This window comes from Zingiber officinale, chromosome 6A, assembly GCF_018446385.1.
Source record: "Zingiber officinale cultivar Zhangliang chromosome 6A, Zo_v1.1, whole genome shotgun sequence".
Classification (NCBI taxonomy): Eukaryota; Viridiplantae; Streptophyta; class Magnoliopsida; order Zingiberales; family Zingiberaceae; genus Zingiber; species Zingiber officinale.
In genome coordinates, this window is record NC_055997.1 from 16,827,008 (window position 1) to 16,850,312 (window position 23,305).

The window sequence follows — 23,305 nt, forward strand, 5'->3', positions numbered from 1 at the left end:
GAGAGCCGAAATAATAGAGTCTTCACATGTCGCTGTGGCTCAATTGGAATACATGTCATCTTTGTATGGTCTTTTAAGAGTATTGATCACGGTCCAAATCCATACACGGCAACCACATCACATCACGTTCCATCATGGAGACCTACAGGAGACATTTAATATTTTAGAAAATTAATAAGAAAACTTTGATAGAGTTATAATCTTTTGTGTATAATTAAAGAAAAAAATATGTAATGATAAAATATTTTATTTAGACCACCAATCCTAAATTGGAATTACTACCTAACTATTTACATTAAATATACTATTTGAATGGGTAAAAATAAATAAATAAATAAATACTCTAAAAATTTAATTATTTATGACTGAGACTGCGTCGTGGAATTCCACAAGTGACAACGAAATTGACGAGCACCACTCGTTTCCTGAAGTCGTCGAGGTCAACACAGTTGATCAGAGAGCTCAAACGCAACCCAATTTGGTTCTTGTGACTATTCTAAGGATGCGCTAGCTATAGAATTCCACATCGAAGTGCAGATTGACGAGCATAAATGACTCAACAAAGAAGAGCAGAGTTTCTCGTCGGCGGAAGGAGCTAGCTGGCTTCTTTTCCACTACCAGATGGCTCTGTTATCCTTGTTCCTCCTCCCATGGCTGCTCCCGTCTTCCTCCTCCGCAGTAATAGATCCGAGTGTACTGGATCCGTATTGCAATGATGTCCCTTACCCTTTTGGAATCTATAATTACTCTACCCGTTCCGAGAGTTACCCAGGCTTTGAACTCTACTGCAACTACAGTGGCGGCAGTCTCAAAGTCATGATCGGGGGCTCCTTGATCGACGTCATCGATATCTCACTGGAAGGCGGCTACCTGCGCGTGCTCGTAGCCCCCGCCAAAGTGTTTGGCTCCTGCCGCGTCGAATCAGGAAGAAGCGCGGGAGGCGTAGCAATCGCAGAAGGCGTCGAAGGCGCCGAAGGCGGCCTGCTCGACCTGCAGGGCACCCCCTACACCTACCACTCCACGAACAAATTCATGCTGCTTGGCTGCGATGCGATGGCCATAGTCAGGAACCGCAGTGGCCACATCATCAGCGGGTGCGTTGCCTTCTGTGTCAGCAACGGCGATAAGGAATACGGCCGGAACGACTGCTCCGGCGTCGGGTGCTGCCGGACCGCTTTCCCTTCGGGCCTCCAGTACGCCACCGTGGATCTGAAAAACATCCATAACTTGACAGTATCTACGGGGTTGGGCATACAACCGACAGAGGAGTGCAACGAGGCGTTCTTGATAGACGGGAACGAGTCATCCATCGCAGTCCAAAGTATCAAGAAACCGATCGTCCTGGACTGGTCCATAGGAAACAAGTCTTGCGAGGAAGTCCTCACGAAACATATTTGCGGCCCGCACGCCCACTGCAACAACTCGTTGGACGGATTGGGTTATCAGTGCAAATGCGATGATGGCTACGAAGGCAACCCTTATCGCAACCCTAATCCACATAAAGCAGCACATGAAGATGAAGGTTGCCGAGGTAATTAAGTAATTCCAACAATAGCCTAAAAGCCATTCGAAGGTCATGCTCCAGTGTGATCGCTTCTGTTCACGTCGAATCGTCTTGTGATGGATTTGCAATTTGCAGAAATCGACTCTTGCAAGCATTACGCGCAGAATTGTTCGTGGAAATGCGAAAAGAGAGACAGGTACCCGTACCACCATTGTGTTTGCCCACCAGGAACCACAGGAGATGGTAAAAAAGACGGCGATGGTTGCAAAAGAGACACTTATATTGAGATTGGTTTAGGTCGTCAATACAAATTCTGAATTACTATTCTTCTGATAAATTCTGCTTAAAGATCTAATCATCTTTCTCTGTTTCAGGAACTTCGTTGGCTCTTCTGGTCATATCACTAACAATGGGCTTCTGGGTTTTCTGTGAACTGAAGAAAAGGAAGCAGAGGAAATTAAAGCAGAAGCATTTTCTCCAAAATGGTGGCTTGCTGCTGCGACAGTACGTCTCTGAAAACCAATTCTTCGCTCGCATCTTCACCATCGAGGAACTTGAGCGAGCGACTGATAATTTCAACGAGAAAAACGTCGTCGGTCGCGGCGGATATGGGACTGTCTACAGAGGAACGGTGCTGCCGGATGGCGAGGTGGTGGCCATCAAGAAGTCCAAGTTCGTGGACGAGACCCAAATCGAGCAGTTCATCAACGAGGTGGTGATCCTCTCTAAAATCACCCACAGGAACGTGGTCAAGCTCCTGGGCTGCTGCTTGGAGACGGATGTACCGCTGTTAGTCTACGAGTTCATATCCAACGGCACGCTCTCGCAGCATCTTCATGAACAGAGAATGCCTACTTCCGGCCGGCTGTCATGGGAAACTCGGTTAAGAATCGCGACGGAAACGGCACGAGCCCTCGCGTTCTTACACTGCAAGGCCGCCTCCGTTCCGGTCGTCCACAGAGACGTGAAGTCGGCCAACATACTCTTGGACGAGAATTGCACGGCGAAGGTGTCGGATTTCGGAGCTTCGAGGCTGATCCCGATGAACCAGACTCATGTGACGACGCTAGTTCAAGGGACGATCGGGTACTTGGATCCGGAATACTTTCAGACATGCCAATTGACGGAGAAGAGCGACGTCTACAGCTTCGGAGTGGTTCTGCTTGAGCTGCTGACGACGGAGAAACCGTTGTCGTCTTCCAGAATGGGGACGGTGAGAAATATGGCATCGGATTTCATGGAGTACATGGTGGAGAAGGACGGCCGCGTGGGGGTTTTGGAGTTTCTGGATCGGCAGCTAGTGTGGGAGGCCAGGACGGCGTTGCCTGTTCTGGCGGTGGCGCAGTTGGCCAGGAGATGCCTGAACTTGAATGGGGAAGACAGACCGACGATGACGGAGGTAGCAATCGAGCTCACCGCGTTGAGGCGGCTGGCGATGCAGAGCGAGGAGTGGCGGGACCGGCGAATTAGAATGAGTCCGCGCCGGTTGACTGCTGTGGATGAGTCAATGTTCGACGAGGAAGACCGTCTGCTGTCGTAAAATTAACGTGTTAGACATTCATAAATAACATAAATGAATAAATCTTATCTTTTCAGATTCTCTCTCTCAGGATTATATATATAAGGTTGAGTGTTATAAAAATTAATATTAACTTTTTGTCCCTATAAGCATCAAATATATTACCATATAATATTTTTTTTATAATTTTTTATATGGGAATATTGTTGAGCATATAAACGATAACGTATTGGACACGGTGAATCGATAGTTAACTGGTAGAAGATCTTTCTCTTCAAGGAGAAGTTTTCCTTCGATTCTGCGCATAAGAAAACGAGCCAACAAAATGTTAGTGCCTAGAAACTAGAGGAGTCTCTGGTGAAGGCCCTCCGATTAGGGGTATAAACGAACTGAATCGAACCGAATATGTAGAAAAATCTAAGGCTTGAATTTGGTTCGAAATAGGTATATTCGAGTTCGAGCTCGATTCGAAGCTCGAAAATTTCAAAATTTTTTATTCAAGTTCAGTTTGAATTAGGGCTCGGGTTCGAATTTGGCTTGAAAGATTCAAACATGTACGCGAACTATTTAAATTATTGCTTGAAAATAACTAATCGAAAAGCTCAAAATTTATTTATTTAACTTATATTAATAAAATATTAAGGTTCGCGAGCGACTCATGAACATTCGAATAATATAATTTGGGCTCGAGTTTGGCTCGAAAAAACGTTCAAACATGTTCAAGTTCGGCTCAAATTCGATAAATTCAAATATAAATCAAATATTTTTCGAGCCTGCTCGAAAGCTTGTGAACCGACTCGATTCGTTTGCACCCCTACCTCCAACGCTCAAGTCAGTATAAGTCATAACCGATGGATGAAGAACAGCAAGAACGTGTGCGCGAGAGTAAAGTTATAGATGTTCAGAGAACGTACCTTCACCACGGAGAGAACTCCCCTTTATATACCTCCTCACATAACTTTCACAGTCATGAGGTGACAAAATGTTTCAGAATTTGTTAGGTAGAGGGAATTGTACAGCCTAGGTAATGTGTAATGATTATCCGAGGAATCTTCTCTTTATCCACATGTATACTTCTTTTGTTGTTTGCAACTTCGGTTATGGTTGAAGTTGTTGAAGGAGTATGCTGTTATAATTGGTCTGCCCATGGAAGACATGATAGTCCCTATAAAGTTTTCAGAAGAATATTCTCTGACACATAATTACTCTTTGAGGAGATGATTAGTCCAAGGATTCACACCACAGCCATCCTTCCACTATGGAACCTCTCCTTCTCAATGTTAGTTAGAACCCTAGAGCCAATCATTTGATGATTGTATTATGGACTTATTATATCATATTCTTATATAAATAAAGGCATGTATTTTGGTTATTATACTTACTTGTATTGGTGCCAAATAAACTAAGTATAATAGTGTCCTTGAGTAGAAGGTTCTCACCTATATCAATCGGTTAGTTGAACCGATAGTGAGATGATATAGGGAACACTACTCTTAGTCATTCCTAGTCGAGTATTAACATTCAGGGATAATGTTAATGCAATAAAACTAGCATGTAGGTCAACTCGATGACTTGATCTCACAAGTCATGGATATAGATATATCAAGTTGACACATGGGTATGCATTAGAGAATGTATACTAAATGACCCGCAATGAGAAAGTATCATGGATCGTTATATGAGTGTCATATACTTTCTCATGTGGCTATTAGTATGACTACTAGTTCTTAGACCTGAAGTCACCATGGATCCCTACATAAGGAGTTATGTACTTTGGTTTCGTCAAACGTCACCCGTAACTGGGTGGACTATAAAGGCGATTACTGGGTATGTAACGAATTATGCAGAGGGATGTGAGTGATGTAGATGGGATCTATTCCTCCTATATGACGGGAGCGACATCGATATTCTTGATAAAGTGAGACTACGAAGTGCATGGCCATGCCCAAATGAGTCAATATGAGATATTGAGCTCATTTGATTTAGTGAGTCTACTTGGAGTTCAAGATTTAGATTGATTAGAGGATGACACGGTCTATGCCTCACATTGATCAATCTAGGTATCTTGGATAGAAGGACACTTGTCATATATTGTGAGGAGTCACAATTAGTAGTCACAAGGTGATGTTGGATCTCAACATTCTTATAAATTGGATAGTAATGATGTGTTGCTAGATATCGCTCATTACTTATGCTTCTAAATGGGTTTAGGAGCATTGCCAACGTTATAAGAACCTATAGGGTCACACACAAAGGGCAATTAGATGAAGATTAGGTTCATTTGATGAACCTAAAGGATTAGGTTCATGTGATGAACCAAATTGGATTAAGAGTAATCCAAATTATGCTAATTGAGTTGAACTCAATTTGGTTCATGTGTTAAGTGAGCCTAATTTGGACTTAGATTCATTGAATCAATTTAATTCAATGAATAAAGATTCATTAAATTAAAATTGACTTGAACCAATGGTTAGATTTGATCAACCATGGGAGAGAAGTGGTCAAGTTTGACTTGACTTGAGAGGAAGATGAAGAGTCAAGTTTGACTTGACTTTATGCCACCTCATTGGTGAGTTGGCATTGAGTGGGCCAATGATGATGCTCCACATCATCATGGCTACTTAAGTGAGATGCCACCTCATGGGAGTTACCAAGAGTTGTGACTCTTGGTATCCCATGGAGGTTACAACCTCCACTAAAGTGGTCGGCCACTTTGATTTCATGTGGAAAGTTTCATTTTTTTTGTGGTAACTCCCATCTTCTTCCTCTCTAGCTTTCTTCTTGCTCTCCCTCTCCTCCATTACTGATCTCTAAGGTTGCTAGCACATCCTTAGAGATTTTTCTCCATCTCTTGCTTGTGTGGATACACATAGAGAAGTGTCTACTTTGACACTTTCGAGATCCGGCGAACCAAGGACGAGCGGGATTGCGAAGGGCTTCGCATCAAGGGTATAACCTTTCTTCTTTGTAGATCTACTGTAGATCGAGGTTTAGAAACTCGTACTCGTAAGTTTTTGAAAGTTTTATCTTCACACGGATCCGGTGGCGGGGGTTTCGGGGTTTCCGCGACGCGAAAAAGCGGTTTTCGCGGTCCGAAAAACCCAACACTCAGAACTACGTCGAAGGTGGAGAAACCTTACAAGGTTTATAGCTCTCTCTCTCTCTCTCAACAGAAATAGCTCACAGTAACAAGGAAGAAGAAGACAAGAGATTAAGATTTTGGGTATACCTTCTTCTTCTTTGAGTGGCTTGAGATTGTAGCACTAGTGAGAGCTTGAGTGCTTGAACTTGAGCACTAGTGAGCAATAGAGATAATGGAGCATAATGGAACGGTGTTTGCAAGAGTTGCTTACGTTTTTCACTGAATATCCTTTTAAATGTCTTCAAAATGTAGACGTTTCTCACAGAAATGTCGCTGTGAATCGATTGGGATACATCTCCAATTGATTCTAAAGTATCCGTTGAGCGCCACCAATTCCAGATCAACAGTGCAGATTATTTTGTTTGAATCTCAATCGATTGGGTCAAGACCTTAATCGATTGAAATCATTAATCAATTAGAGCTTCTGTTTCTTTTCGCGAAGAAGACATCACAATTGATCGGTTGATCGATTGGTTACCCCCCCCAATCGATTAGTTGATCGATCTAGGAGTGTGTTGTGTTAGTTAGAGCCCTAGAGTCAATCATTTGATGATTGTTGTATGGACTCGTTGTATCATATTCTTGTATATAAATAAAGGTATTTCTTTATGGTTATTATACTTACTTGTATAGGTGCCAAATAACTAAGTATAATAGTGTCCTTGAGTAGAAGGTTCATATCTATATCAATCGATTAATTGAATCGATAGTGAGATGATATAGAGAACACTACTTTTAATCATTCCTAGTCAAGTATTAACATTCAGGGACAATGTTAATACGAAGAGACTAGCATGTAGGTCAACACGATGACTTGATCTCACAAGTCATGGATATAGAGATATCAAGTTGGCACATGGGTATGCATTGGAGAATGTATACTGAATGACCCGTCATGAGAAAGTATCATGGATCGTTATATGAGTGTCATATACTTTCTTATGTGGCTATTAGTATAACTACTAGTCCTTGGACCCGAAGTCACCATGGTTCCCTACATAAGGAGTTGCATACTTTGGCTTCGTCAAACGTCACCCGTAATTGGGTGGACTATAAAGGCGATTACTGGGTATGTAACAAATTATGCGAAGGGATGTGAGTGATGTAGATGGGATCTATCCCTCCTATATAACGGGAGTGACATCGTTATTCTTGATAGAGTGAGACCACTAAGTAAATGGTCATGCCCAAATGAGTCAATATGAGATATTGAGCTCATTTGATTAGAGTGAGTCTACTTGGAGTTCAAGATTTAGATTGATCAGAGGATGACACCGTCTATGCCTCAAATTGATCAATCTAGATGTCAAGGATAGAAGGACATTGTCATATATTGTGAAGAGTCACAATTAGTAGTCATAAAGGTGATGTTGGATCTCAACATTCTTGTAACTTGGGTAGCAATGATGTATTGCTAGATGCCGCTCATTGTTTATGTTTCTAAATAAGATTTAGAAATATTGCCAACGTTACAAGAACCTATTGGGTCACACACAAAGAACGAGTGGATGGAGATTAGGTTCATATGATGAACCAATTTGATTAGGTTCATATGAACCAAAAATTGGATTAAGAGTAATCCGAATTAGATTTATTGGGTTACACTCAATTGGATTCAATTGTTGAATAAGTCTAATTTAGAGTTGATTCATTGAGTCAATTTATATTAATGAATTGTGATTCATTAAATTGAAATTGACTTGAATCAAAGATTGGATTTAACTCAACAAGGAAGATGTGTGGTCAAGTTTGACTTGACCAAATGGAAAGTTGAAACATCAAGTTTGACTTGACTAAATGCCACTTCATGAAGGATGACTCATCCTACATGGCATGGCCAACAAATACATTCTTGCCACATCATCTCCACATCATCAAGGGAGAGTAAAAGGCATGGAGTGTCCATGTGTGGCCGGCCATATGAATGCAAGATTCATTGACATTGAATGTAATTTATTGGCATTCCATCTGTGGTCGGCCATATGAATGCAAGATTCATTAACATTGAATGTAATTTATTGACATTCCATGTGTGGCCGACCAAATGAATATGAGATTCATTGGCATTGATTTGGTGTGTTGTTGTCATCTTCCTCCTTAGCTCCTTCTTGTTCTCATTCTCCTCTTGGCCGAGAGTTCCATGCAAGAAGGGTGAAGGTGAGTGAGTTTAATCCAAGAAGAAAGGTTAAGTGAAAGTCACATAGAGATTTTAGAGAAATGTATGAGAATCCTCTTCTTCTTTTTCTCTCCTTTCTTCTTCCAATCCCATCCGAGAGCCCTTGAGAGTGCTAGCACACTTGTGGTGCTCTCTTCTCTATCTAGAGTGGTTTGAGAATCACTTCTTGTTCGTGTGGATACTCCTAGAGGTGTGTACATTTGAACACACTCGAGATCCGGCAATATTTGGACGAGCGGGATTTGCGAAGGGCTTCGCATCAAAGGTATACCTCTCTTTCAAGTAGATCTAGAGTAGATCTAGGATTATAGAAACTTCTACACGAAATTATGTTTTTAATCTTCGCACGGATCCGGTGGTATGGGACTTCGGGGTTTCCACAACGCAAAAAGTGATTTTTACGGCTCGAAAGTCCCAACATATTGTGCTTTCGTGTGAATACCCGGTCAATCGATTGGTTGATCGATTGGTTACCTCCAATTGATCAGTTGATCAATCCAAGGGTGCTCTGCACTTTCACGTGCATAACTAGTCAATTGATTGGTTACCTCCAATCGATCAGCTGATCAATCCAGGAGCGCTCTACACTTTCACATGAATAACTAGTCAATCGATCGGTTCATCGATTGGTTACCTCCAATCGATCAGCTGATCGATCCAGGAGTGCTTTGTTGTCATAAAAGTGATTCTCAATTGATTAACTGATCGATTGTTGGTTTCCCAATTGATCTGCTGATTGATTTATACTTATTTCATCTACAGTTCAATTTATAACTAAAGCCAAATCATTTAAAGTACCTCATGCCAGATGAATGCCCTGTTCCCTAGACTTTGTGCCCGAAGCTTCCTCATCTCTGGGTCTTCATGCCAAGATTCCGGTCCTTGAGCTCTTTGGATTTTTCTTACTTTACATCCGATCTTCGGACTTACAAGGGCTTCTCTTACCAAGAATCCGGTCTTCGAGCTTTTTGGACTTCTCTTGCCTTGCATTGGGTCTTCTGACTTACAAGGGCTTCTCCTGTAAACTCACAATAACTAATGTTAGATCCAACATATTAATCTAAACTTAAATAATTATTAAAACATTGAAACTTCCAGGGCATGATTGCACCAATAATCTCCCCCTTTTGATTTTTGACAATCTATTTGAGTTTAGGCTAATTCCCAACATATCATAATAATAACAGAATGATAAATAGTAATATTAAAATTAGCAAATCATCATGTTATTATTAAATTATCAAGTAAGTATGAATTTCAATTCAAATAAGCATAAACTTAAACTTATATCCCCTTCGCCAAATATCAAAAGAAAATTATAAGAGCTCTCCCTCAATGTGTGCATTAATTAATCACGATATATACTAAGAGCACTCCCCCAAGCACATGCGATCACAATATAGAAGTAGTTGCAGAACTAGACAGGAGCACTCCCCCTAAATCAAAGAACAATAGGGTACACCTCTACGTATCATGCAAACAGACACTTTGATAACAAGACAGAAGACACCGTGTCACAAACATGAAGTCATGCAAGTGATATATCATATATATATATATATATATATATATATATATATATATATATATATAGCACACACAAAAAAAGTCTGAAGTGCATATCATAAGCAACAAGTCAAACAACCATATCCATACGAAAAGTGAGAGCGACATGTCATAACGAGACATAAAAATCAACCTTGTCATCCTCACCAGAAGCAGAAGCAGGAGCAAGAGCAGTACCCATGGGGGCATCTACATCAAGTGGGACATCACTCGCTAGAGGGGGAAGCTGAGAAGAGTGGCCCGACATCTAAGATCGCACTAAATCAGTCAAAGAGTCAAAGCTCACCTGCATAGCAATCAGTCGACGCTCAATGGCGGCAACCTCTGTACGCACCTCAATAATATCCATGCACAACTCCTCAAGGTGAGTGTCTCTGGTCTCCTCGAGTGTCTGAAGTTGAGCAACTCCAATGTGACCAGGACTTGGAGCAGGTGCCTCAACATCCTCCTTTGGATCAGCTGGCACAGGAATTGGTGCCTGTGCTCCCCCCCCCCCCAAGGTCGCCCCTCACCAAGTGTGTGTTGGTCGATCCATCACACACCATCCGAACCAGCCTCTATCCCAGTTTTTATCAAGGACCGTACAAATATCTTGGAATATGCAACGGTCATAGGCTCCAGCCTCCCCCGGGAGACATCAATGAGCATAGACTCTAACTAGTCTGTGATGATGTAGCCAAAAGACATATGGATTGTCCGATGCACTGGCTAAATGAAATGAACAATACACTGAAAGATGTTCAAGGTGATGTTGACATCAAGGAACTATCTCATGGCGTACAACAAAAATATGTTAGAGGGTCTGATGATTACTAGGGCACGGGAGATAATAAGTAAAAGACAGTTAATGACTATCTTAAACAATGCATTGTCCCTAGCTAACAACTCAAGGGAGGAGAATGTAGTAATATGCGCATTTGGAATGTTTGGAAGAGGACAACCAAATAGACTCTAATGCATAGAGTCAATGGTGATATCTCAAACGGTGGAGGTAAAAGATCAGAAAATGTGGGGTAAAATGCAAAAATCACTTGTCGATGGATGACATCCCAAAAAGAACTGAAGGATCTCACAAGAAAAATTTAAACTTCACTTGGTGACACGAGTTCGGTACATAACTCCATCAGATGTATGCAGGTTATTATAGAACTCAGATACAAGACCTTTATTGACACTCCTCTCACAATAGGCAATAGATTCAAGCTTAGAATGTTTGATTATGGTATAGACATCAAAACAAGATTCATGGTAAAATTGCCTATCAATGGACCTAGGAGAGATAAGCTAGAAGGTGTTTCGGTTAAATGCTTGCTGCAGAGCAGTATTTGGGAAATGCTGGTCAGTGGGGGGTAGGGGTCGGGGTAGAACTCGAGAAGACCCCTCACTAGATTACTAACCTTATGTTTCTTCTTAATCATGATTAATGAAATGCAATGCAAACAACATAATGCAAGAAATATAGGGCATAAATGATGCATGAGTGATATGCCATGTAGGAAACACACTAAGATTAGAAACCTAAAAACACTACTAAGTAGAATCTAGAAGAAAAATAGAGTTAAGGTGTAGAGTTTACTTAGGGTTCAGATTCCTCATCAACGTGGGAAGGATGGTCATAGAGTGAAACTGGTTGTATGACGACAAGATGAGTAGTAGACTTGAACATCCTCTTCTCTGTGAGAAGAGAGCACAGAAGTGGGAAAAGTAAGATGAGGGCCCTTGTCGTCGGAGAAGCTAGTTGGAAGGCACAGGAGAATCGCCAAGAGAATCACCCAAATGGCTCGAGACCTAGGGCATGGGACACACTCGGACGTGTTTGAAGAGTGGGAATTGATTTTTGCAAAGAGATATAGGGATTTTAAATAAGTCAATCAACTCCGGGTTGTACTGTTTGCGAAAAGATTTTCCCAATCAATCGGTCGATCAATTGTGATTAATAAAATTGATTGCCGGATCAATTCAAGAAGGCTCTGTGTGCCTGAACATGCACATCAATCGATCGGTTGATCGATTGAATTTCACTGAATCAATCCAGTGATTGATTTTGTGACACTCAGTGTGAACTACGGACTGCCCAATTGAATGGCCAATCAATTGGGATCACTGATAAGTCTGCATTTTTTATTTCCACCAGGGCCAAATTTCAGAAATGCATAAATAATTATACAATAATCCAAAAACCATGAAATTTTGGGTAGATATTACTTATGTCTTATATTATTAAGGAAAAATAATTGAAACCCATTTAAACCTTTAATGTTTTTCTTAAGTTTGTATCTAACTAATCAATAGTGACTCCTATCCAAAGAAAAACTTCACCAAGGTTTTTTAAAATGATTTTGATGTGTGTTCCAAAACATAATTTCCAATCATAATCTTTGGGATAAATGCACATGATTTGTGCATTTGCTTTCCCCATGATTGGATAAATGAATGATCTATGAGAAATTCAATCTTCTTGACCATAATAATACATCATAACAAGCATTATGACCAAGAGAATTGTCCCTAACTCCTCACTCCCATCTAAATATATCAAAAGAACAAACAAGGGAAATCCTATATTTTTATGAGAGGCAAAACAATGGTTAAGAAAATTTTAAGAATTTTATCTTTGAAATGATCATGGAGGATTGTGGTATAGTCAATATAATACATTCCCAATTCCCTTTGAAGAAAACTAAATTCAACTTTGGGAAGAGGTTTAGTGAAAATGTCGGCTAAGTTTGATTTTGACTCAATATAATTTAGAGCAATATCACCTTGAGTCACATGATCACAAATAAAATGATGCTTGACCTCTATGTGTTTTGTTCTTGAATGATAAACGAGATTTTTTATCAAATTTATTGTACTCACATTATCACAAAGAACTCGGACATTTTTATAAGTGAGTTTATAGTCTTCTAGAGTATGAATAATCCACAATAATTGTGATATGCACTCTCCCATAGCAATATATTCCGCTTCGGATATGGAGAGAGCTACATAATATTATTTCCTACTTAACCAATTTACTAGAGAGGACCCTAGAAATTGGCATCCACTACTAGTACTTTTACGATCCAATTTGCATCTGGTATAATCAGAATCGGTATATCCTACAAGATCAAAAGTTTTGATTCGTGGATACCAAAGTCCGACATTTTGAGTTCCTTGAGATATCAAAAAATTCGCTTAACGACACTCAAATGTGACTGCTTGGCACATGATTGATACCTTGCACATATACCCACGATAAAAAGTATGTCGGGTCTACTAGTCATGAGATAAAGAAGACTCCCTATAGCACTACGATATACCTTAGAGTCAACTTCCTTTCTTTCAAGATCGTTATCTAATTTAGTGCTAGTAGCCATGGGAGTAGATATATCTTTGGCATTTTCCATTCCAAATTTCTTAAATAACTCTTTGACATATTTAGATTGATGAATATAAATTTTCTCTTTTATTTATTTAATTTGTAAACCTAGAAAAATATTAACTCACCAACCAAACTCATTTCAAACTCACTTTACATGTGATTGATGAACTCATTTAAAAAATCTTTGTTTGTGTAATGACCCAACCCCTTGGCCCCTTGAGGGGCCACACTAGCGGCCCATTTGGCGGTCCCTTGGGCGGCCCAACTAGCAGCCCAATTAGCGGCCCAACTGGCGACCCCTTATGTCGTCGACCGATGACCCTCGGTTGTGTCGTTACTCACTAGGTCTTCCCACCCCTGGTCAGTGGATTTTTGTCTTCCCCAGGATTCATAAACTCTAGTACTTATCCTGGAGGTCTAGAGTTCGAATCCTGGGGAAGGCAAAAAATCCACTGGCCGGGGGTGGGAAGACCTAGTGAGTAACGGCACGATCGAGGGTCGTCGGTCGACGACATAAGGGGTCGCCAATTTGAGCCGCCATGGTGGCTACCCAAGGGACCGCCAAGGGGCCGCCAGTTGGCCCGCCCAAGGGGCCAAGGGGTCAGGCCATTACAATAAAATCACTTGGCTACCAGGATTCATAAACTCTAGTACTTAACGTGGAGGTCTGGAGTTCGAATCCTGGGGAAGGCAAAAATTCACTGGCCAGGGGTGGAAAGACCTTGTGAGTAACGGCACACGCCCGAGGGTCGTCGGTCGACGACATAAGGGGTCGCCAGTTGGGCCGCCATTGTGGCTGCCCAAGGGACCACTAATGGGCCGCTAAATGGGCCGCCAGTTGGGCTGCCCAAGGGGTCGAGGGGTCGGGTCGTTACAGTTTATGGAGCCACAAACAATGTCATCTACATATACTTGGGCCACGAACACATCATTACCACTATTTTTCAAAAATAATGTGGGATCAATTTGCCCTCTATGAAATCCTTTTGATACAAGAAATGTTGACAATTATTCATACCAAGCCCGTGGAGCTTGTTTTAGCCCATATAAGGCCTTTTTAAGTTTATATACATGGTTTGGACATTCTAAATTTTTAAACCTTGGTGGTTGCTCAACATATACCTCTTCCTTTATAACACCATTTAAAAATGTTGATTTTGTAGGATCAAAAAGGATTTAGATATCTCCACAATCGCATGATATTGTCCACTTTAGGCATGAGCCCTCATGGTTTTGCTCTTGGACTCTCTCCAAAAGGTCTCATGCCAATAAAGATATCTTTCTCTTATAAACCCATGATTTTTCTCATGTGTTTTCAATGTGGGACTATGTTTGCAACCTTGCAACCCCAACAATCCCCCCCTTCAAACAAAGGACCACAAGCTTCCCACGTCCGATCATCGACCCACCAGGTCTTCCTGCCCCTCGGTCCACCCGACCTACAAGGACTTCCTTGCCTAATCGCAACTAGGACTTCCTGCCTGGTGTCTGGTCCTCTTGATCCAAACATAGGAGCTCCCACTTCCTTTGTTTGAGGTCAATATTGTACCCACATGGCTCAATTATACTATAGCTCTTGTGCACAGTCGGCGGTTAAACCTTCTGGCAGTTTGGGCTCTGATACCAATTGTAGGATCGAAAAGGATTTAGATATCTCCACAATTGCATGATATTACCCACTTTGGGCCTGAGCCATCATGATTTTGCTCTTGGGCTCTCCCCAAAAGGCCTCATGCCAATGGAGATATCTTTCTCTTATAAACCCATGATCTTTCCCATGTGTTTTTAATGTGGGACTATGTTTGTACCCTTGCAACCCCAACATATTTTATATCTATTTGGTACAACTTAAATCCCTTATAAGCGGTAAAAGCCAACATCATCCTAATAGACTCCAATCTAGCTGTAGGTGTATAAGTTTCATCATAATCTAACCCTTCTATTTGATTAAAGCCTCTAGTAACTAATCTATCTTTGTTTCTCACAACCACTCCCTCATCATCATGTTTGTTCCTAAAAACTCATTTTGTATCAATAATTAATTTTTTGTTAGGCCTACTAACTAAGTCCCAAACTTGGCTTCTCTCAAATTGAGATAATTCATCTTGCATTGCTAAAATCCAATCTGGATCAAGCAAGACATCATTAATTATTTTTGGTTCAATTTGAGAGATTAGGGCTACTTGACTTTCTTCATTTCTAAAGTAAGATCGAGTTCTCACTCCTTGAGTGATATCTCCTACTACTTGATCTAAGGGATGATTTACATGAATCTTAGTAGATCTTGATTCTTGATTTGTTGTAATTTCGGGTGCAAGTGGAAAATTTTCAATTTTCTCACCATCACTCTCTTGGGGTTCTCCCCCTTGATCATTACCTTCATTTAATGTTAATTTCTCTAACTTAAATTGTAATTCTTCATCGTTTGTTCTAGTTGGATTTGATGGAGGATTTTCTTCAAACACAACATTTAATGATTCTTCAACTAATTTAGATATTTTGTTGTAAATTCGATATGCTTTGCTATGACTTGAGTAACCTACAAGAATGTCCTCATCTGCCTTAGCGGAGAATTTTCCTAAATGATCTTTGATGTTTAGAATGTAAACCTTACATCCAAACACTCTAAGATGTTTAATTATATGTGGTTTACCAAACCATGACTCATGAGGTATTTTTCTTAGAAGCCTATATATTAATGTTTAATTTTGTACATAACAAGTCGTATTGATTGCTTCGGCTCATAGGAAGTTATGAAGTGATTATTCATTTAACATGCTCCTAGCGCCCTCTTGCAAAACTCTATTTTTTCTCTTAACAACTCCATTTTGTTGGGGAGTCGTAGGAGTGGAAAATTTATTTTTAGAACTTTTTTTCATGTAAAAACTTGTGAACCTATCATTTTCAAATTCACCTCCATGATCACTTCGCATTTTATTTATTTTGTGATCCTTTTCATTTTCTATCCATTTACAAAACGTAATCAGGGTATCTAAATTTTGATCCTTATGTTTTAAGAAAAATATCAATATATATCTAGTGTAATCATCTACAATCACAAAGTAATACCTACTACCATTTAAAGAAATATATCTACTACTATCAAACAAATCCATGTGAATGAGCTCCAATGCATTTAAAGTACTTACTACATTTTTACCTTTATGGTAGCTTTGGTTTGCTTACCCATTTGACATGCATCATCCATTTGAAACTTTAACTTTGGCAATCCTTGCACCAACTCTTTCTTTGAAAGCCTTTTGATATTCCTCATATTGGTGTGAGCAAATCTCTGGTGCCAAATGTTAGAGTGTATACTAAAAGTCTAGCTTTTGTATAAACATTTATTTTTGAAATAAAGAATCACATTGGTCAAATGTCTACATTTATGTTAAATGTAGTTGTTCAATTAATTTATATTGTAGATAACATGGTATGTGGTGTCACACACAGAAGATAATATTATCAGTTATTTATAAATTATAAACAGTTGCTCACGACTAAGATGGATAAGAACAAACCATTGGAATAGTCGTAGTGTAATTTGGTATTAGTTTATCTTGACTATAAAATTACGCTAGTGCACTCAGAGTGTATTAAGCTGGACCATTTAAGCTAAGTTCTTTTTATACTGACTAAATAAAAGAACAAGACCTTTGTTATTATGGAAGTGTGTGCTCTTAATCATGATATAATAACAAGCACATATACTTAATATTCATTTCTTTAATTTATCAAAGGGTGTGATTTAGTTCGATAAATCAATAGGCCCGATAAGTTAGGAAATGGTATTATTTATATGGTGTGTTGTTGATTATAGAATAAAACTGTATCCTAGTAATCTAGGTTGATAATGTCCCCAAGAGGAGCTCATAAGGATTGTCATGTAAACCCTGTAGGTGGACTTAGTCTGACATGACGATAAGGTTGAGTGGTACTACTCTTGGACTAAGATATTAATTAAAGTGAGTTGTCAGTTACTCATTTAATTAGTGGTCATTCGACATCTTAAACACAGGGAGATTAACACACTCATGATAAGAAGGAGCCCAAAATATAATTTGGGGTTGGTGTGGTAGTTCAATAATAATTCTTTAGTGGTATTAATTATTATTGATGAAATTAAGTTGGGTGTTTGGGGCGAACACGGGAAGGTTAATTTCATCGGGAGACCAAAACCAATTCCTCCTCTCGGTTCCTATCGTAGCCTCTTATTTATAGAGAATTATATCCACCAAATACCCACTTCCTACCCACCCTTAGGTGGCCGGCCAAGCAAGCTTAGAGCCCAAGCTTGGGCTGGCCAAGCCAAAGGTTTGAGCCAAGTAGGGTGGTCGGCCATAGCTTGGAGCCCAAGCTTGGTGTGGCCGGCCTTATAAAATAAAAGGATTTTATTTTTTAAAATCTTTTCTTATGTGGAAGTCATGGTTTTACAAGAGAGTTTAAAATTTAAATATTTCCTTTTATAGTTTTCTACAAAAGATTAAGAGAAATGTTTGATATCTTTCCTTATTTATAGTTAAAAGGACGATTTTAATTTTTGAGAAAACTTTCCTTTTATGTAACCATCCTCATGATTTTAAAAGAGAGTTTTAAAATTAAATCTTTCCTTTTATAGTTTCTACAAAAGATTAAGAGAAAAGATTTGATATCTTTCCTTATTTGTAGATTGAAAGGAAGAGTTTAATTTTGAGAAAACTTTCCTTTTTGTAATCATCCACATGTTTTAATAGAGAGATTTTAATTTATAAAAGTTTCCTTTTATAATCAACCATGAAGGGAATTTTTTAAAGAGAAATTTTATTTTTAAAATTTTTGAAAACAAATAAGGAAGTTTTAATTTTGTGTTTAAAACTTGCCTTATTTGAAGCACTTGTATGGGCCGACCATGACAAGGGTTAAAAGGAATTTTTAATTAAATTTTCCTTATTAACCAATGGCAAGAAAAATAAGGGAATTTTAATAATAATTAAATTTCCTTATTTGCCAAGACCAAGGAATATAAAAGAGAGGGTAGAGGTGCCTCACCACACAACATATCTTCTATTGTTTCTCTCTTCTCTTCCTTGGTGTGGTCGGCCCTATACTCCTCCTTTTCTCTTCTTCTTTAGTGGTCGGTGCATCCCTCTCTTGGAGTTCTTGTGGTGGCCGATTCTTGCTAGGAGAAGAAGGAGAGAAAGAAGGCTTTGTTCTAGCATGCCTTGGAGCTTGAAGGTTGGTGACCGAAACTTGCAAGAAGGAAGGTGGCTTGGTGGTTCTCATCTCAGTAGATCGTTGCCCACACAACGTGCGAGATAAGAAGAGGAATACGATAGAAGATCAAGAGGTTGTTGCTTACAAAGAAAGGTATAACTAGTAATTTTATTCCGCATCATACTAGTTTTCTTTGTATGGATTTTGAAATACCAAACACAAGAGACTAGTGATTCTAGATTTTCAGATTTGTGATTCGAAGTTGTGTTTCTTTTGCTTTTTTTGATCTTGTGATTCGATTGTTCTTTTTGGTTAAACCTAGGGTTACTATTGTTGGTGCAACATCCCTCAGGTCAAGGTTGACCTGGTTGACCAAGCTTGAGTCTTGGTTTGGGTTTCGATGTTTGACAATGCAAGGTTGATTGAAGAAGAGTCAAGTAGGTCAAGGTTGACCGAATACTTGACTGGGAAGTCCTAACTGGGATGTTAGGCAGGAGGAAAATCCTGGTGAGTGAAGCTAGGAAGTATGAAAATCCTGGTGAGTGAAGCCAGGTGAAAGACCTAGTGAGTGAAGCTAGGCAGATTGAAAACCCTAGTGAGTGAAGCTAGGTGAAAGTCGAAGTAGGTCAAGAGAGTGACCGGATACTTGGCATGAAAGAAAAGTCCAAGTGGGTCAAAGGAATTGACCGGACACTTGGTGAGGGAGTCCTAGCAGGTCAAGGGAGTGACTAGATGCTAGGCATGACGTACCAACAGGTTAAGTTTGACCGGATGTTGGTTTGGGAGGTTTGGGACTTGGTTTTGGGCAAAAACTAAGCTCTGGATCGATCCAGGCTCTGGATCGATCAGTGGATCGATCCAGGCCTTTCCCAGCGAACAGAGAGCCTTTGGATCGATCAGTGGATCGATCCAGAGGTCCCAATCGATCAGTGGATCGATTGAGACGCTGCTGGTTCGCGCGATAAGCGCTAGATCGATCCGTGGATCGATCCAGGCATTTTCTCCAGAGCACAGAGGCGCTCTGGATCGATCCGTGGATCGATCCAAAGCCTCCCCGATCGATTGGGAGTTTTCGAATCGATCGGGATCCGACCGTTGCGTCATATTTGAGCTGCAGGCGTACGATGGCTGCGGCATTACTTCACGGATTCATTTCAGATCTTCACCAGCTCCTCCACAGCTCTTCTCAAGCTCGAGATCGCCAGTTCTTGAAGGTTCTTGGAGGCTCTTCCAAGTCAAGAGGCGGATCAAAGCAAGAAGAAGAAACTAGGGTTAGGGTTTGTGCACTCATTGTAAGCTTGTATTTCTTTACTACCCTTTCTTCTTCTTGTATTGAGTCTTGTAGGGCTTCTCCGCCTTTGGTAGTTACCATAAAGGAGAGTTTTATTAGTGGAGGGTGTGTGTGTTGGTGTGGATCCTTGGACTAGTCACCTCTTGTGAGGTGGATACCAAGTAAACCAACCGTGTTAGCGTTGTGTGATTTGTTTCTGTATTTTCCGCTGCACATCTTTGAAGAAACAAGCAACGCCGAACACCGGGCACGCGACGAGCTATTCACCCCCCCCCCCCTCTAGCTACTTTTGGTCCTAACAAGTGGTATCAGAGCAAGGCCGCTCTTCACCGGAATCATTGCCGGAAGGCTCAAGCATAACAAGAAGAGCTAGAGGGTGAAGAAGTTGAAGCAAAATTGTCAAAGTCAAAGAAATTCAAAAGCTCAACTTCTACAATGGAATTCCGAGATGGGCTCGGATTCGACACGAGGGTGGCTCCACCATACACTTCCACGAGCTTCGATTCTTGGAAATCAAGAATCAAAAATTTTCTTATGATGGAGATAGAGCAATGGTTTGCTCTTATGGAAGGCTTCAAGACTCCAACAAATTCAAAGGGCAAAGTTCTCAAGAGGAGCAAGTGGAGCCAAGAGCAAGTCCAAAGGTGCGAGGCCAATGACAATGTGACCAAGCTTTTGGTCAATTTATTGCCAAGCACCATCCTTTGCAAAATTGGAGAATTTGAAGATGCAAAGGAATTATGGAGTAAATTGGCCAAGCTTCATGAAGAGATCCCCTCCACTGTACCTAACCAAGAAGAATCCAAAGAGGGTGACTCATTGGAGCAAGATCAAGAGAAGGACTCCGAAGTTGAGAGATGCTCAACTTCCGAAGAAGAGGAAATCCAAGAAGCTTCATCCTCAAGGGAATGCATCGAAGGGAACAAGGAGGGAGCATACTCCTTGTTTCATATCAAGATGATGAAGCCTCCACCTCTAGGATTGAGGGGGAGCGATCCTTGGTGACGCCGGATCAAGAAGAAGGAGAAGCCTCTACATCCGGGTCAAGAGACGAAGAGGAGGAAGAAGATTCTACCTCCACAAGTCAAGAAAAATCAAATGGAGGGGGATCAAGGTCCAATCAAGAGGAAGCTTCCACCTCCGGATCCAAAGGAAAAGATGCCACCCCTACAAGCAAAGGTATAAATATTTCAATTAATAATAAAAATCATATTATATGCTTTGAATGTAGGAACATGGGCACTACAAGAGCAAGTGTCCTAAATTGGCCAAGAAGAAGGGCCAAGTGGCACAAAAGGGCAAGGTGAAGCCCAAGGAGACCATCCCCGGAACAAAGAAGAGCAAGGAGCACATTGTGTGTTTCTCTTGCAATCAAAAGGGGCATTACCGGAGTCAATGCCCTAAGGGGAAGAAGATGGTCAAGGCTCAAGGAGGAAGCTCAAGTCAAGGGGGAGCCTCTAAGGTAAAAAGGAAGGTAACTTTTATTGAGCCTACCCCTTTAAATTATGGTAAAAAGCATGATAGTTCTAACTTATATCATTTTAATGCTATTTACCATGAAAATAGGAAGCATGATAGCGTTAAGGAAAAACATATAGCTTTTCATGCTAAAACCACCACACCTAGAGCTAGGAATGTAGGTAAAAGTCTAGGCAAAAACTCTAAGGATTTCAGCTACAAGCCTAAAAATAAAAATTCTCATAAATTTAATGGAAAACCAAAGACTAAGGACTTAGTGATAGAAAATCAAGTCTTGAGGTCAAGGCTTGATAAAATGGAAAAGACCCTAAAAAGGATGAAAAATATCCTAAAAGGGCAAAATGAGCATAGCCTAGGTCTAGGGGTACAAAAGCCATCCAATGGCCATAGAGGTTTGGGATACAAACCCAAAGCCAAAAAGGATGTGCCTAGTTATCATAGGGTTCCATATAGTTATGGAACAAGCCCTAAGTCTAGTGGGCAAGCCAAAAATACAAGGGAAGATATCCCTAGAAGTATCTTTGCAACCAAAGTGACTAAGACTTCTAAGAAGTCTAAGAAAGTCACTAACAAGGTCACAAGGGAGGCTATCCCTAGAGTTGACCTAGGAAATGTGACCAAGGCTTCCAAGAAGCCCAACAAGGTCACTAGGAAGGTATCTAGGGAAGTTATCCCTAGTGAGTACCTAGAGCATCCAAGGAGCACCAATAGGTGTTGGGTTCCTAAGAGCATATTCTCTACCCCATAGATGAGTTAGAGAGTGTCAACTCCGATTAGAAGGATAGTTAACCCAACTTTGAGGAAATTGACACTCAAGGAGCATTTTCAAGGTTTTTGTTAACCTTTGAAAATGAAATGGAATTATTATTTACTCTTCGAAAAGAGTAAAATGTGCCAAAATTTGAGAAGTCTTGATCTTATTTTAAAATGGCACTGTTTAGGAAAACCTAGAGAAATACCAAGTTGGGATTTTGGTATTCTCCTAGAAATTTAAGGCAATCCGGGCCTTGATTTATGTGATTACTCCTGAGGAAAAAATGAAATATGCCAACATTTGAGGATATGCTTAATTTTTAAGTGGCATAAACAAATCAAGAGAAATAGAAATGTAAATTTAGGTTTTGGCATTTCTTTGAAGCATTTAGGGCAATCTAGGTTTAACGTTTTAAGTTAAAACAAGTTGTATATTTTGAGTTAGCTAAGTGGTTAAGGATACTTAGATAGGTAATTTAGGTATATTTTATTTATGCTAAAATTTGCCATGATTGTTTTCCCATCATATGGCATGACATGATATTTATTTTTGCATTTATATCTTATTATGAAAAATACAAAAATACCATGTCATGACATTCATACATCATGTAGTTATAGGATATTTTCTTTTGAAAATTATTTCCTTTTTGATGTATGCCATAACATAATCATGCATTAAGTTTAATTTTCTTGTAATTAAGGACAACTGGCATTTAACAACACTTATTAACAAGTGACATTCTAGGTGGATGTCTAATATCTCTAAAATGCCTAGATAGATATGCATGATCCCTAGAATAGGGTAAAATCAAATTTCACATCTCACAAAGACCTATAAGATGACTTGTATGTGTTTTGTCCACAATAGATACAAGTGAGATGTTAGGATGATGAACAAAACTCAAGATGTTGATTTAGTGCATTGGTTTGAGTTTTTAAGTTCATCAAAACACATAGTTATGTGTTTTCCCATCATTGGGAAAGCTAATGTACAAGTCATGTGCATTAAGCCCAAGGAACATGGTGGGATATTGGTTTGAAAATGTTTTCAAAATGATTTTGGAAAACCTTGGTGAAGGCTATCTTTTGATAATAATCACCATTGAATAGTTAGACACAATCTTGAAGAAAACACTAAAGTTTTTGCAAGTTTTCAAGTTTGTGTCAATCTTTGAAAATATGAAGTATTTTCATAGAAAACTATTTTTCCTTGATAGTATATGCCCTAAAAAATGCCTACACGAAATTTCATGATTTTTGGATTTTTGTAGAATTTTCTAGGGGTTTCTGAAGTTGGATGATTTTGAAATTCAGC

At 39.9% G+C, this 23,305-nt stretch overlaps 1 protein-coding gene across 1 annotated transcript; it reads left to right on the forward strand.

Annotated features, from left to right (window-relative positions):
- The first annotated feature begins 711 nt into the window (after positions 1–711).
- Positions 712–3,099, forward strand: LOC121995950 (wall-associated receptor kinase 5-like). Its single transcript, XM_042549736.1, has 3 exons — positions 712–1,531; positions 1,640–1,801; positions 1,879–3,099. The coding sequence occupies exons 1-3, from the start codon at positions 817–819 to the stop codon at positions 3,042–3,044; spliced, it is 2,043 nt and encodes a 680-aa protein (XP_042405670.1). The 5' UTR covers positions 712–816; the 3' UTR covers positions 3,045–3,099.
- The last annotated feature ends 20,206 nt before the right edge of the window (positions 3,100–23,305 follow it).

Coding starts and splice junctions, on each gene's coding strand:
- LOC121995950 (XM_042549736.1), top strand. CDS start 817: ATGATCGGGGGCTCCTTGATCGACGTCATCGATATCTCACTGGAAGGC. Junction 1,532..1,639: donor TGAAGATGAAGGTTGCCGAG/GTAATTAAGTAA, acceptor TGCAATTTGCAG/AAATCGACTCTTGCAAGCAT. Junction 1,802..1,878: donor TTATATTGAGATTGGTTTAG/GTCGTCAATACA, acceptor TCTCTGTTTCAG/GAACTTCGTTGGCTCTTCTG.